The following is a 15145-nucleotide window of genomic DNA, read 5'->3' on the forward strand; positions in this document are numbered from 1 at the left end:
AATGGATCCTGAGACAAGAATTTGAGTATGAGCAGTTTATTTGGGATGAAATTCCAAGATTTGAGTGCATGGTAAAGGAGTGGGAAACTGAGACAGGAAAGGGATAAAAGCAAATCAAGCATACATTAATGGGTGAGTGACCACATGAGCAACTAGGACACAATTCTACTGTGGACTCTCTGAGAGACACTGTCAGATACCTCAGAATTGTCCCATGAGGACTGGGGAAACTGTGAGATTTATTCGCAAAACATTTCTCGTTGGTTAAGAGTTGCTTCCAGATGTATTCACTCCTTTTTGCTCCTAGCCTGCTCCATGGATGGGCCAAATACACTCCTGTAAAGTAGGAAGCCACTAGTCTGTATAAGAATTGTCACCATACTACAGAAGATACATATGCATTTAATCCTTGCCTCAGCATCTATTTTCTAGAGACTCTGGGTACAGTATATGATGGTCCACTCTACATCCCCCTGTTCCACCTTAGTTCACTGGCAGCTGCAGGAGACAGTTTCCATTCTCTGACAGTTTCCTATTTCAAATGCTGTATCTCACTTCTTTTCCTGACAGCTTTCTCCTACACCATGGAGGAATATTCCAAGGTGTGTTTCACATGACTTAGAGAGTCCACAGGGAATGGCTCCAGTAGCCCACAGTGGAAACTTGCTCATAATATACTTTTTTTTGTGCTTCCCAAATAAACTAACTCCACCTAAACCCTGGTCTCAGCACATGCTTTTTGGGGAACCCAAATTTAGAGAGTAGGTAAGACTCTATGTTTGTTATAAGGAGGTTAATTTTATCCACTAATCTTGATATAATTGACATACTCAGCCCTAATTAACTCAGCCAACATAAAATAACAATGCAGCTTTTCCTCAAATTAGAAATATTGCAAAAGTTACAGCTTCTTGTAAAAATTTGCAAGGAAAATAATATGACTCTAACAAATTAACTTTAAAATATAATACAGAATCTTAATTCACCACTAAAGCAGTGAACAATGACTTATTCAGTAAAGTGTATTGGGCTAACTGGCTAGCCATTTGAAAAAACATATGGTTGGATTTCTATTTAATTTTTTATAGCAAAATAAATTCCAAATTTAAGCATGAAAACTGAAGTCAACATAATCCCAGAAAATAAAAAGGATTATCTCAAAGTTATCTCAAGCGAAAATATAAAACCCAGTAAATATAAAAGAACATTAGATTGACACATTTGACTGTAACAAAATTAAAAATTTTTTATACAAAAAACAATTTCAAAAGAGAATCAGTAAATTGGAGCAGCTGCCTTTTGTCTCCATATGAACATGTATAGGAATTACTTTATTTACTGCTAAAATTCCACTGACATCTCTAATTTAAGTGATTTCAGCAATCAACAGCTCTTAGAGAGTAAAGATTTGTTTTTGTTTTTCTTTTTTAGTTATAAACCTTTTTTTTTCTGACTAGTAGATAAATTGTTCATGTTCTTTGTTTTCTTTTTGGTAGAATGGGAATAAAGATATCAATACTCAAATACTGTTTATGATTTAATTTGAAAAAAATATGGGGGTCTTTTAGCACAGGGACTATCATCACAATAGTTTTACTGGAATATTCAATATGTCTCACTACAACATCCTTTCATGTTTAAGATGACACAGTGCCAGACTGTTAACTCTTTATATTATTCAACAAAATACCTTCTACTCTCTGATAAGACAGTAAGTTCTCTTTTCTTCTGCCTTGATTACCTTGGAAGTGGAAAAGAAAATACTAGAAAAAAAAAGAAAAAAGCAGGTGGCTTCCCACAACCGTAGTGGGTGAGATGACTCAGGCACCACTGTGATCATGGTCTGCTGCAAGTCTGGGAATCTGATGGGGATGCAGCACATGATGACCTTGTTCCCCTTTTCCAGCAGCACGCTTACTGCAGTGTTTCAACAAGCGCATCCTCAACACACTGCACTGCACTTGGGTGTCCATCCTTCACATCACGTTGCCATTTGTAGTGTTTTATCATGTGTAACATGGGGAATCCAGGAGGTTAAGAAATACAAGAGGAGGATCCCCGCTGTTTATGAAAATGACAAATGAGCAACTCATATGGATAATGGGTCCCTGTCTCTGAAAGACCCTTCTCTGGGAGAAGAGTCTACATTGTAGGGTCTTGAAGACACAATAAACTTCTTATGGGACACACACACACACACACACACACACACACACACACACACACAAGTCTCTTTAAGCCATGAGAAGATACAAGGAGAATTCAGCAGCCTGGAACCCTAAAGACAGCTCTCACCAGAACCCAACCATGATGGCACTCTGATCTCAGACGTCTAAGCCTCCAGAAATTTAATCACTCTAGAAATAAATGAGATGCTACACTGGACATTGGGAGATCATGACCTGAGGAAACAGGAAGAAAAGATGATTGAAAGGTGACATCAGTCACATAATGGCCCAGATAAGTTCAAACCACCTTCAGTGAAAGCCTCAATCTCTTTTTTTTCCCACTACTGTTTTTATTTTATTTTTAATTTTTTTCACATCTTTATTGGAGTATAATTGCTTTACAATGTTGTGTTACTTTGTGCTGTATAACGAATTGAATCAGCTATATCTATACATATATCCCCATATCCCCTCCCTTTTGCATCTCCCTCCCACCCTCCATATCCCACCACACTAGGTGGTCACACAGCACCGAGCTGATCACCCTGTGCAATGTAGCTGCTTCCCACTAGCTATCTATTTTACATTTGATAGTGTATATATGCCCATGCCACTCTCTCACTTCATCCCAGCTTACACTTCCCACTCCCTATGTCCTCAGGTCCATTCTCTATGTCATCATCTTTATTCCTGTCCTGCCCCTAGGTTCATCAGAATCATTTTTTTTTAGATTCCATATAAATGTGTTAGCATATGGTATTTTTTTCTCTTTCTGATTTACTTCACTCTGTATGACAGAATCTAGGTCCACCCACCTCACTACAAATAACTCAATTTTGTTTCTTTTTATGGCTGAGTACTATTCCATTGTATATATGTGCCACATCTTCTTTATCCATTCATCTGTTCAGGGACATTTAGGTTGGTTCCATGTACTGGCTATTGTAAATAGTGCTGCAAATGAACATTGTGGTACATGACTCTTTTTGAATTATAGTGTTCTCAGGTTATATGCCCAGTAGTGGGATTGCTATGTCATATGGTAGTTCTATTTTTAGTTTTTTAAGGAACCTCCATACTGTTCTCCATAGTGGCTGTATCAATGTACATTCCCACCAACAGTGCAAAAGGGTTTGCTTTTCTCCACACCCTCTCCAGCATTTGTTGTTTGTAGATTTTTTGATGGTGACCATTCGGACTGGTGTGAGGTGATACCTCATTGTAGTTTTGATTTGCATTTCTCTAATGATTAGTGATGTTGAGCATCTTTTCATGTGTTTGTTGGCAATCTGTATATCTTCTTTGGAGAAATGTCTATTTAGGTATTCCATCCATTTTTTGATTGGGTTGTTTGTTTTTTTGATATAGAGCTGCATGAGCTGCTTGTATATTTTGGAGATTAATCCTTTGTCAGTTGCTTCATTAGCAAATATTTTCTCCCATTCGGGTTGTCTTTTCATCTTGTTTATGGTTTCCTTTGCTGTGCATAAGCTTTTAAGTTTCATTAGGTCCCATTTTTTTATTTTTGTTTTTATTTCCATTTCTCTAGGAGGTGGGTCAAAAAGTATCTTGTGATTTATGTCATAGGGTGTTCTGCCTATGTTTTCCTCTAAGAAATTTATAGTGTCTGGCCTTACATTTAGGTCTTTAATCCATTTTGAGTTTATCTTTGTGTATGGTGTTAGGGAGTGTTGTAATTTCATTCTTTTACATATAGCTATCCAGTTTACTCAGCACCACTTATTGAAGAGGCTGTCTTTTCTCCATTGTATATTCTTGCCTCCTCTATCAAAGATAAAGTGACCAGGGCTTCCCTGGTGGTGCAGTGGTTGAGAGTCCCCCTGCCGATACAGGGGACACGGGTTCGTGCCCCAGTCCGGGAAGATCCCACATGCCACAGAGTGGCTAGACCCATGAGCCATGGCCGCTGAGCCTGCGCATCCAGAGCCTGTGCTCCACAATGGGAGAGGCCACAACAGTGAGAGGCCCGTGTACCACAAAAAAAAAAAAAAAAAAAAAGATCAAGTGACCATATGTGCATGGGTTTAGCTCTGGGCTTTCTGTCCTGTTCCATTGATCTACATTTCTGTTTTTGTGCCAGTACCATATGGTCTTGATTACTGTAGCTTTGTAGTACAGTCTGAAGCCAGGGAGCCTGATTCCTCCAGCTCCGTTTTTCTTTCTCAAGATTGCTTTGGCTATTCGGGGTCTTTTGTGTTTCCATACAAATTGTGAAATGTTTTGTTCTATTTTGGTGAAAAATGCCATTGGTAGTTTGATAGGGATTGCATTGAATCTGTAGATTGCTTTGGGTAGTATAGTCATTTTCACAGTGTTGATTCTCCCAATCCAAGAACATGGTATATTTCTCCATCTGTTTGTATCATCTTTGATTTCTTTCATCAGTGTCCTATAGTTTTCTGAGTAAAGGCTTTTTACCTCCCTAGGCAGATTTATTCCTAAGTATTTTATTCTTTTTGTTGTAGTGGTGAATGGGATTGTTTCCTTAATTTCTCTTTCTGATCTTTCATTGTTAGTGTATAGGAATGGAAGAGATTTCTGTGCATTAATTTTGTGTCCTGCTACTTTACCAAATTCATTGATTAGCCCTAGTAGTTTTCTGGTAACACCTTTAGGATTCTCTATGTAAAATATCATGTCATCTGCAAGTGACAGTTTTACTTCTTCTTTTCTGATTTGGATTCATTTTATTTCTTTTTCTTTTTTGATTGCTGTCACTAAAACTTCCAAAACTATGTTGTATAATAGTGGTGAGAGTGGGCAACCTTGTCTTGTTCATGATCTTTGTGGAAATGATTTCAGTTTTTCATCATTGAGAATGATGTTGGCTGTGGGTTTGTCATATATGGCCTTTATTATGTTGAGGTAAGTTCCCTTTATGCCTACTTTCTGGAGGGTTTTTACCATAAATGGATGTTGAATTTTGTCGAAAGATTTTTCTGCACCTATTGAGATGATCATATGGTTTTTCTCCTTCAATTTGTTAATATGGTGTATCACATTGATTGATTTGCATATATCGAAGAATTCTAGCATTCCTGGGATAAACCCCACTTGATCGTGGTGTATGATCCTTTTAATGTGCTGTTGGATTCTGTTTGCTAGTATTTTGTTGAGGATTTTTGCATCTATGTTCATCAGTGATATTGGCCTGTAGTTTTCTTTCTTTGTGACATCTGTGTCTGGTTTTGGTATCAGGGTGATGGTGGCCTCATAGAATGAGTTGGTGAGTGTTCCTCCCTCTGCTATATTTTGGAAGATTTTGAGAAGGATAGGTGTTAGCTCTTCTCTAAATGTTTGATAGAATTCGCCTGTGAAGCCATCTGGTCTTGGGCTTTTGTTTGGTGGAAGATTTTTAATCACAGTTTCAATTTCAGTGTTTGTAATTGGTCTGTTTATATTTTCTATTTCTTCCTGGTTCAGTCTCGGAATTTTGTGCTTTTCTAAGAATTTGTCCATTTCTTCCAGGTTGTCCATTTTATTGGCATAGTGTTGCTTGTAACAATCTCTCATGATCTTTTGTATTTCTGCAGTGTCAGTTATTACTTCTTTTTCATTTCTAATTCTATTGATTTGAGTCTTCTCCCTTTTTTTCTTGATGAGTCTGGCTAATGGTTTATCAACTTTGTTTATCTTCTTAAAGAACCAGCTTTTAGTTTTATTGATCTTTGCTATTGTGTCCTTCATTTCTTTTTCATTTATTTCTGATCTGATCTTTATGATTTCTTTCCTTCTGCTAACTTTGGGGTTTTTTTGTTCTTTTTCTCTAATTGCCTTAAGTGTAAGTTTAGGTTGTTTATTTGAGAAGTTTCTCGCTTCTTGAGGTAGGATTGTACTGCTGTAAACTTCCCTCTTAGAACTGCTTTTGTTGCATCCCATGGGTTTTGGGTCATCGTATTTTCATTGTCATTTTTTTTCTAGGTATTTTTTGATTTTCTCTTTGATTTCTTCAGTGATCTCTTGGTTATTAAGTACTGTATTGTTTAGCCTCCATGTGTTTGTATTTTTTACAGATTTTTTTTCCTGTAATTGATATCTAGTCTCATAGCATTGTGGTCAGAAAAGATACTTGATAAGATTTCAGTTTTTTAAATTTACAAAGCCTTGATTTGTGACCAAAGATATGATCCATCCTGGAGAATGTCCCATGAGCACTTGAGAAGAAAGCGTATTCTGCTGGTTTTTGATGGGATGTCCTGTAAATATCAATTAAGTCCATCTTGTTTAATGTGATATTTAAAGCTTGTGTTTCCTTATTTATTTTCATTTTGGAGGATCTGTCCATTGGTGAAAGTGGGGTGTTGAAGTCCCCTACTATTTTTGTTTACTGTCGATTTCCCCCTTTATGGCTGTTAGCATTTGCCCTATATATTGAGGTGCTCCTATATTGCATGCATAAATATTTACAGTTGTTATATCTTCTTCTTGGATTGGTCCCTTGATCAGTATGCAGTGTCCTTCTTTGTCTCTTGTAATAGTCTTGATTTTAAAGTGTATTTGTCTGATAGGAGAATTGCTACTCCAGCTATCTTTTGATTTCCATTTGCATGGAATATATTTTTCCATCCCCTCACTTTCAGTCTCTATGTGTCCCTAGGTCTGAAATGGGTCTCTTGTAGACAGCATATATACGGGTCTTGTTTTTGTATCCATTCAGCCAGTCTATGTCTTTTGGTTGGATCATTTAATCCATTTACATTTAAGGTAATTATCGATATGTATGTTCCTATTAGCATTTTCTTAATTTTGGGGGGTTTGTTATTGTAGGTCTTTTCCTTCTCTTGTGTTTCCTGCCTAGAGAAGCTCCTTTAGCCTTTGTTGTAAAGCTGGTTTGGTGATGCTGAATTCTCTTAGCTTTTGCTTGTCTGTAAAGATTTTAATTTCTCCGTCAAATCCGAATGAGATCCTTGCTGGGTAGAGCAATCTTGGTTGTAGGTTTTTCCCTTTCATCCCTTTAAATATGTCCTGCCACTCCCTTCTGGCTTGTAGAGTTTCTGCTAAAGATCAGCTGTTAACCTTATAGGGATTCCCTTTTATGTTATTTTTTGCTTTTCCCTTGCTGCTTTTAATATTTTTTCTTTGTATTTAATTTTTGATATGTTGATTAATATGTGTCTTGACATGTTTCTCCTTGGATTTATCCTGTATGGGACTCTCTGTGCTTCCTGGACCTGATTGACTATTTCCTTTCCCGTATTAGGGAAGTTTTCAACTATAATCTCTTCAAATATTTTCTCAATCCCTTTGTTTTTCCCTTCTTCTTCTGGGACCCCTATAATTGAATGTTGGTGCGTTTAATATTCTCCTAGAGGTCTCTGAGACTGTCCTCAATTCTTTTCATTCTTTTTTCTTTATTCTGCTCTGCAGTAGTTATTTCCTCTATTTTATCTTCCAGGTCACTTATCCATTCTTCTGCCTCAGTTATTCTGCTATTGATTCCTTCTAGAGAATTTTAAATTTCATTTATTGTGTTTTTCATCATAGTTTGTTCGGTTTTTTTCTTCTAGGTCCTTGTTAAACGTTTCTTGTATTTTCTCCATTCTATTTCCAAGATTTTGGATCATCTTTACTACCATTACTCTGAATTCTTTTTCAGGTAGACTGCCTATTTCCCTTCATTTGTTTCGTCTGGTGGGTTTTTACTTTTACCTTCATCTGCTGAGTATTCCTCTGTCTTCTCATTTGCTTAACTTACTGTGTTTGATGTCTCCTTTTTTGCAGGCTGCAGGTTCCTAGTTCCCATTGTTTTTGGTGTCTGCCTCCAGTGGGTAAGGTTGGTTCAGTGGCTTGTGTACGCTTCTTGGTGGAGGGGACTGGTGCCTGTGTTATTGTGGATGAGCCTGGATCTTGTCTTTCTGGTGGACAGGACCACATCCAGTGGTGTGTTTTGGGGTATCTGTGAACTTATTATGATTTTAGGCAGCCTCTCTGCTAATGGGTGGGATGTATTCCTATCTTGCTAGTTGTTTGGCATGGGGTGTCCAGCACTGTAGCTTGCTGATCCTTGAGTGGAGCTGGGTCTTAGCATTGAGACGGAGATCTTTGGGAGAGCTCTCACTGGTTGATATTAAGTGCGGCCAGGAGGTGTATGGTGATCCAATGTCTTGAACTCGTCTCTCCCACCTCAGAGGCTCAGGCCTGACACCTGGCTGGAGCACCAAGACCATGTCAGCCACATGACCATGTATGTGGGGAGTTTCTTGCCTTTCGGGAAGTCTGAGGTCTTCTGCCAGTGTTCGGTAGATGTTCTGTAGGAGTTGCTCCACATGTAGATGTATTTTTTATGTATTTGTGGGGAAGAAGGTGATCACCACGTCTTACTCCTCCTTACTCCTTGAAGGTCCTCCCCAAAGCCTCAATCTTTATCTTTAAATTATATAGGGATATTTCTGAATAATTTTTTTTTCACCACACTATGTGACTTGTGGGATCTAAGTTCCCTGACCAGGGATTGAACCCAGGCCACAGCAGTGAAATCCCAGAATCCTAACCACTAGGCCACCAGGGAACTCCCTGAATAATTTTTTTTTAAAGTCACACAAATTATGTTTCTAAAATACAATGGTGGGACAGGCACAGGATGGACACTCTCATTCCAAAAGGGAGAAATAGGAAAGAAGAAAGGAGCGACCAGTCCCAAGTATGTCCAAAATCTTAAGGCAAGAGAATAATTAATTCTCTTTGGCTCCGTGTTCTTCCCTCTAGGCACACTGGGGATTTTGTTTCACTTCCGGATCCATTGGAGTGAAGGTCCTGCCTTCCAGATACACTGGGCTGGCAGTTCTAGGTTGGACATCCAAGACTCCTGGAGGCCTGCCCCATGGTTTTGCTGAGCACAGCCCACACTGCAGTTCTCATGGACTGAAGTCATATGCCTGTGGCTCCCCAGGCTTAAATAATGTGCAGTGGTTCTACTAGTCTGGGGTCCTGGAAGTGACCTGCCCCCATGGCTCTGCTGGGTACTACCCTAGTGTGTGCTCTGTAAGGTGGCCGCCTCTCCAGGGTCATAGGCCCTCGGCTCCAGTAATCTCCATCCTTCAAAATCTGGGTGGAATTTGCACACCAATGGAGAATGCCCAGCGTGGACACTGCCAAAGCCTGCTGTCTGTGCCTTCTAGAGGAGTGGCTACTGTTGCCTGTGCTGTGGAGTGCTGGGAACGGAACCCAAGTGTGTGGCAACTCTGTCATGCCTCTGATAAGGCATGAAAAGGTCCTGAAGGCACTGGAGACCCCTCCTTTGAAATTGATCTGATGATCTCTGGATCACCCTTTGGAGCAAGGGGGTGATTCTGCTATTGTCTTGTACATAGCTCCTGACTTGTGGAGATGACTTACTAATCTTATCAAGTGGTTTGCTTGACCACATCCTTAGTGTTCTATTCAGACCATGCTTTCTCAGTCTTTTCTATATGGATGGCCTGGGAATTTTCCAAATCTTTAAAGTTCCACTGTTCTTTGATGAATAATTCCATCTTTAAATCACTTTTCTCTTCCTACATTTTACTAGAAGCTTATAGCAAAAGGAAATAAGCCAGCCACTCCTTCAACACTTTGCTGAGATATTTCCCCAGTTAAATATCCAACTTATTTTCTAAAGTTGTACATTCCACAAAACACTAGGACACAAACCCACTCCAGCCAAACCCACTCCAGCCAATTTCTTTGCTACTTGATAACAAATGGCTTTTCCTCCATTGTCCAATAACATAATCCCCATTTCTGCCTCATTAGTATGGCCTTTCCAGTCCATATCCTACCAATCTGTTCAAGATTACCTAGGTATTTTCTAAGGTACTTTCTAAGGAGGTTGGGGGTTTTCTATGCAACTTTTCTCTTTTCTTTCTAGGCTGTCACCGAGAGTCTGTCCACAGCACTGTAGGCTTTCTAGTCTTCTGCTCAAAACTCTTCCAATCTCTATCCAATACCTAGTTCCATGCCATTCACACAATTTCAGGTAACTGTTACCTACAACAGTACTTCCAGGAACCGATTTTATGTTATATTATGTTAAGGCAGCAAAACACCATTATTGGGTGACTTATACATAAGAGAACTTTATTTCTCAGTTCTGGAGGCCAGTAAGTCCAAGATCAAGGCACCAGCAGATTTAATGTCTGGTGAGAAGCACTTCCTGGCTCATAAATGACATCTTCTCACCATAACCACACAGGGTAAAAGGGTGAAGGATCTCTCTGAGTCATCTTCTATAAAAGCACTAATCACCTTCCAAAGACCCCACCTGCTAATACCACCACCTTGGGGGTGAGGATTTCAAACGTTCATCTTGAGCACACCCCAATCAAGATTCAGAAGTTTCCCATCACTCCAGAAACTTCCCTCCATCCCTCCCTTCCCTCACATCAGGAAAAGAGTGATTTAAATTCTATTCCCCTATATTACTATGGACTATTCCAGAACTTCATACAAATGAAGTCCTATATGAAGTTTCTTTGGTCTGATTTCTTTCTATCATCATAATATCTATGAGATAGATACATCCATGTTCTTACACATGTTGGAAACTTGTTCAGATTTATTGAGGATTATCCCACTGAATGAATATGCCATTTTGTTTGCCATTCATCTATTGAGTACTGGTTGTTTGTTTCCAGTCTCTGGAATAAACTTGTGAATAATGCTGCTATGAATATCCACATACGAATCGCTGTGGGGAACGTCCTATGGCTGGAATCACTGAGACGTAGGGCAAGTATAAGTTTAACTTTATTAGAAACTATTATTATCCAGCCTACCTTTTCTACTCGTGACACTATTTATTCTTTTGTTCCGTAAATCACCCCCAACACATTCCATTTTTATAAAGTATGAGAGAATCTGATTCTTTCCTCAAAATTCTTACAAAAAGAAGCTTCCACTCTCCTCTTCCATTTCGTAATTTCTTGATTACAAATTGAAGCCTTGTCTCATTTTGGTTTCAGGGAAAAAATGTCAATCACTGTCTTAAAATTGCACCAAACCACTGATTCTTCCCCTGTGACTTCTCCAAGAGACCGTGGGACCATTAAGCCCAAGCTATACACTCCGTTTTTCCTAATTTCTCCCATGTTTCCTCCTCTCTAAGAGCCCTGTGCCAGGATCCCCAGGATCACTTAGCACAGCCCCTCCCCCTCATGAATACACCATTGTTATGTAAGAGCTTCCCCCTCCCTCCTCCACCTCTCTGGGGAGGCCCAGCCTCCAGCCTCTCTCTGCTCTCCTCAGGACTAGACTGCTTTTTAGGAGTTGCTGTTGCAGGGATAGTCTTGCCTGCCTCCCGCTGGAGTGGATTTCTTTGGTCACAGGCTTCTTCACTCATGGGGCCTGCCTGGGCCCAGGCCCACCTGGCAGGTGATCTCTGGCTGCCTCTGCTCTGGCTACTCCTGTTTCCGACCTGCTGCTCCCATGACCCCCCAGGTTGGCGCTTCACTTCCTCTGAAATTGTGATCCCCAGGAAGGTGTCCCACAGAGTGCGTGGAGCTGCAACACAAGGCCAGCTCTCCTACAAGATTCGCTTCAGTGGCCAAAGACACGTGCTTCACATGAGAGTCAAGAAGAGCTTGCTGCCCAGGCATTTTCCTGTTATCACCGATAACGACCAAGGCGCCATGCAGGAGGACTACCCTTTTATCCCCCGAGACTGTTACTACTTTAGCTACCTGGAAGGGGTTCCTGGGTCCATGGGCACACTGGACACCTGCTATGGGGGTCTGCGTGGCATGCTGCAGGTGGATGACTTCACTTACGAAATCAAACCACTGGAGGCTTCTTCCAAATTCGAGCATGTGATTTCTCAGCTTGTGTCGCAAAAAACACCAGCAGAGGATGCAAAATGTAAGATTGAAAGTGAAGATACAAATCAAGCATATGAGGAGCCGATGACTGCTGAGATACCTAGAGCAGGTCCTGCGTATTTGTGGTGGCCGCATAGGAAATACTTAAAACTTCACTACACAGTTTCTAGATCATTATTTCTTAGGAACCCTAATCATACACGTATAATAGAGTATGTAGTGATTATAAACAACATATTGCATAGCATTTTCTACCAGGGTCAACTTGAGGTTTTGATTCGTCTTATGTGCATATGGGATCGCTCGGATAAGGTGAATTTACATAGGTGGCCTAATGCTGCAACTGCAGTAAGGGAATTTGGTTTATGGAAATGGTGGGGATGGTTTAAACAAATTCCTCATGATACTTCAATGCTTTTCACAGCACATAAAATCGTTGGGTCCTCATATTTTAGCTCCCATGAAGGAATATGCAACCCCAATTGGGGAGCATCGTTTGTATTTGTTTTAAATTATCACATATTTTTAGCTGCAACTGTTGCAGCACATGCAATAGGTCATGTTCTGGGCTGTGTACACGATGGTCCAGGTTGTCACTGTTTTCGAAGAGAGCACTGCATCATGGCTCCTGAGCCTGGTCTTCTAGATATGATGAGCAATTGTACATATAGCCAACTGTATAGGCGGGTTTCTATGTGGGATCCTTGTTTGAGTATACCAAATGTACCATACAGTAATTTTCCTTATGTAGCTTCTCGCTGTGGTGACAAGATCATAGATCAGAGGGAAGAATGTGACTGTGGCACCTTAAAAGACTGTGCTAGGGATCCGTGTTGTCAGAACAATTGTTCCCTCACCCGTGGCAGTGATTGCAATGAAGGAAGTTGCTGTGTTAAGTGTAAATATGCTCAACCTGGAACTCTTTGCAGAGATACTCTTGGTATTTGTGATTTACCAGAATACTGTAACGGGACAACGCATGTTTGTGCAGCTGACACTTATATCCAGGATGGAACCCCATGTTCGCCATTAGCTGTTTGTGTGAAGGGAAACTGTAGTGACCGTGATATGCAGTGTCAAGCCCTCTTTGGCTATAAAGTAAAAGATGCTGCACCAGCATGCTATAATACATTGAATATCTTAGGTGACCGATTTGGGAACTGTGGTGTGAGGGTGCTTCAAGGAGGAGGAAAAACTGTAAGATGTGAAAAAGATGATGTTCTGTGTGGAATGCTGCACTGTGCTAATGTGAAGGTACTTCCTGGTGGTGGGGAGCACACTACATTTCATCATATAGTAGTACAAGGTACTAAACCAGAAAGCTGCTTTGGGTACGATGCCCACTTTGGGACAGACTCACCAGAAATGGGGCTTGTAGTGGATGGTGCATCATGTGGCCCAGGATCATACTGTAAGAACCAAAACTGTACTTCTTTTCAAGACATGCGTTTTGACTGTGATGTCAAGATGTGCAATTACAGAGGGGTATGCAACAACCAAAGACATTGTCACTGTCAGCAAGGCTGGAAACCACCAAATTGTAGCCAGAAAGGACCAGGCGGCAGTGTAGATAGTGGCCCCCCACCTGCCAGAGAAATAGGTGTTCGAGCCAGGCTACTAGAGAATATAAACAGAGGAACAGCTCTACTGCTTCTTCGTCTTTCCCTTCTTTTGCTTTCAGCGGTGATAGGTGCCTTTTTCCATGTAAAAGATACTATGGGAAACAAAAAATAAACTGTTGGAAAAAATAACCTCTTGAACCCAAGTAAATACAAACTGGAACACACAAAATGGAGAAAATTACTTTGGCACTTACTGGAAGAAATGATCGATAATCACTCTTACAGGATTAATTACGTAATTCTATAACTCTTCCCAAGTTGTTATCTTGAAATAAAATGACTTGGCAATTTAAAAAGGGTCTGTGTGGTTAAATGCATTTAATATTTTATATCTGATCATAGTCTTACTACTCCTGTAGATGATAGTGGGAACTGTTAGATTCAACAACAAGAGGACTTATACTTATTTATGTTGTGCATACTAAAGTTTCACAGATATGCCTGTAGCACTCCTTGTTTGAACCGGTATGCACTTGTTTAATAGTTTATTAGACTTTCCCTTAGTTGATTATGTACTAGATTTGTGTCATTCGTTCATGTTTTTGCTAGTGTTAAATAAGCCTAACATAAAAGACACCTTGACAGATACAGTAGGAAGATCAAAAATTTTGGCTCATAAGTGCATGAATATCAACAGTAGTTCAACAACCTGCTAAGTATGTGATCTTGTCCAAAGTCATAGGCTTTCAGAGGATCAAGGTTATATGTGACACGTTACACAGAGAGATGAAATATACTTTTCTGGGGTTTTGTGATGGTCCAAAGAAAGGCCCCAAGAAGGGCCTGGAATATGTTAGGCACTTAATAAATGCTGACTCTTTCATTCTCATTATTATCTTGGGTAGTGCTAAAACAGAAGTATTCCAAGTATAAGAACTTCGGCATTTGATATCTTTTATTGTAAAGCCATCACACAAGGAGCCATTGATCACTGATTTATCACTTCTTATGGGCCCTAGTTATTAATGTCATACCATCTCACATTTAAAATCCTAGGAATTGCCCAAGCACAGCGAGTCTATAAAGTACAGGATGAAACTGCGTGCCTGATGTATAATACGTACAGGAACAAAAACTTACATAAAAGGAAACAGGAAGCAATCGCTTCATCAGAGAGTATTAGAAGCAGGTGTCATAAGTGAGATGTGTTATATTCGTGCTATTAAAATGTCTCAGACGTTGGATCAAATCCCTTTCTAAATATGGAGTCCAGATGAGGGTAGCTACCTAAGGGAAGAGGCAGGATGCAGCAGTAGAGAATCAATGGGATTGCCACTCTGTGACATTTTAATTTGTCCAACTTTTATAGAGTTCTCTTAGGCAGCATTTCTTGTCCACAGAGCTTATCCAGTAGAGTAATCTGGATCTTCATCCTTGACAGGTCTGAGACCCAGTTTACTATACCCTTGTCAAACATATGTTACTGCATTCGCTCTTTGCACCAATATCTATTAAAATCGAAGTTGGATGACCATTTACGAACATGGTTACTTTGCCTTGATCCAAAGGCACCTGATGAAAACAAAGTATCTTTCTTCCTGTG

At 40.0% G+C, this 15145-nt stretch overlaps 1 protein-coding gene across 1 annotated transcript; it reads left to right on the forward strand.

Moving 5' to 3' along the window:
* Positions 1–5794: 5794 nt before the first annotated feature.
* Positions 5795–13890, forward strand: LOC101328409 (disintegrin and metalloproteinase domain-containing protein 20-like). Its single transcript, XM_019948636.3, has one exon. The coding sequence runs from the start codon at positions 11321–11323 to the stop codon at positions 13712–13714; it is 2394 nt and encodes a 797-aa protein (XP_019804195.2). The 5' UTR covers positions 5795–11320; the 3' UTR covers positions 13715–13890.
* Positions 13891–15145: the final 1255 nt, after the last annotated feature.

This window comes from Tursiops truncatus, chromosome 2 (assembly GCF_011762595.2).
Source record: "Tursiops truncatus isolate mTurTru1 chromosome 2, mTurTru1.mat.Y, whole genome shotgun sequence".
In the NCBI taxonomy this organism is placed as follows: domain Eukaryota; kingdom Metazoa; phylum Chordata; class Mammalia; order Artiodactyla; family Delphinidae; genus Tursiops; species Tursiops truncatus.

Bases quoted from the DNA above. Each gene is read 5' to 3' on its own strand.
- LOC101328409 (XM_019948636.3), top strand. From the start codon at position 11,321: ATGAATACACCATTGTTATGTAAGAGCTTCCCCCTCCCTCCTCCACCT.